Source organism: Gekko japonicus, unplaced genomic scaffold (assembly GCF_001447785.1).
Source record: "Gekko japonicus isolate JY-2015 unplaced genomic scaffold, Gekko_japonicus_V1.1 scaffold752, whole genome shotgun sequence".
NCBI classification, from domain to species: domain Eukaryota; kingdom Metazoa; phylum Chordata; class Lepidosauria; order Squamata; family Gekkonidae; genus Gekko; species Gekko japonicus.
In genome coordinates this window covers 109,891-111,256 of record NW_015170296.1, presented here as the reverse complement: position 1 = coordinate 111,256, position 1,366 = coordinate 109,891, and the positions used below count along the sequence as shown (strand labels likewise).

The window sequence follows — 1,366 nt, the reverse complement described above, 5'->3', positions numbered from 1 at the left end:
TCCATCAAATTATGTCATATATCCGTCACACCATTCTGATTGGGTTCCAACCTGTGGGTTGGATTTTCTCAGGCAAAAATATACCTCCTTCAGTTGAACAATGGGCCTTCTTCTTCCCAGGCTATGAAATTCTAAAAGTATCTAATGTAGCAGATGTGGGTAGATAGTGGTGTGTTCTTCATCTAACGTAGGCTAAATAACATCAGGAATATGCACAGTTATAGTTGGCAAGAACAAGCAAGGTCGCAAGCAGTATGATTGCCTGTCAGCATTTAGTATTTTACCCAGAATGCATTTAAGCAATGAACCATAGTGAATATCTGAATATATGTTCATGATTGATTTCAGTTACTGTGATTAGAATCATCAAAGGCACTTAACATATGAACCATGGAAGTGTTAAGTGCACCTACTAAGTTAGACTGACTGTTAGTCAGTGGCAGAGTACAAGGTGTTTCATAAGCGGTGCGTACAACATTATGGGAAGGAAAAAGAAGAATTTGAAATAAAAAACTGTACATCTTCATTCCTCAGAATTAGGTTCTTCTTAGGCAGCTGGGTCATACGTCTGTCCGCCCGTATTGGCTTGAAAGCGTCGGCTATTGTTCGTTACCACAATAAGTGAGTATTAATGGGCTTCCCCAGTGGGGATTATTTGCATCACCCAAGTGAACCTGCCTTATTTTGAGGGAGACCATGGGTCTGTCAAGGTCAGCACTGTCTATTCTGACTGTCCGTGGCTCTCTGGGGTCTCAAGCAGAGGCCTTCCATATTGCCCATTACCTTTTACCTGAAGGTGCTAAAGATGGAACTTTCTGGATCATGTGAGGCAGAAGCTCTACCACTGAGCTGTGGTCTCCTGTACTAGGCTTCACTCTGGCCAAAGTGTGGATCACTTCAGGATCTGAATCGACTGTGAGCATGATCAGTAGTTGTTCCAGAGGAAATGCTAAGCGTGGAGAAGATTCTTATGTTGAGGTGTCATTCTGATCCCCACTGTGGCGGGCAACATAACGAGGGATTCCATGAGGGCAACTGTCTGAGGGTAGACAAAGTAACGAAAGTGTCTCTGGCACCTTAAAGACTGTGTTTATTATGGTATAGTTTTTTCGTACGCCAGAGCCCACTTGGACAAGCAAATGATTTTAAAGTTGACAAATTATGCATAGTTACAAAAAAAGAAGAAGAAGAAAAATTATATATCGTTTCAGAGGGCAGTCATGTTGGTCTGCAGTAAAAGAGCAAGATACAGGTCCAGTAGCACTTTGTGTTGCATTTGTTTTCTTGCCATCAAGTCGCAGCTGACTTATGGCAACCCCCCCCCCCCCCGGGGGGTTTCAGGCCAAAACGGGTTCGGGGGTTTTTG

At 43.2% G+C, this 1,366-nt stretch overlaps 1 protein-coding gene across 1 annotated transcript in view; it reads left to right on the top strand.

Moving 5' to 3' along the window:
- LOC107116056 (glycerol-3-phosphate acyltransferase 4-like) overlaps positions 1-1,366 on the top strand; it is a 25,681-nt gene that overhangs the window by 2,526 nt on the left and 21,789 nt on the right. The window contains exon 2 of the mRNA XM_015417915.1: positions 552-621. Within this exon, the coding sequence (XP_015273401.1) occupies positions 552-621 (70 nt within the window). The remainder of the gene's footprint in view (positions 1-551; positions 622-1,366) is intronic.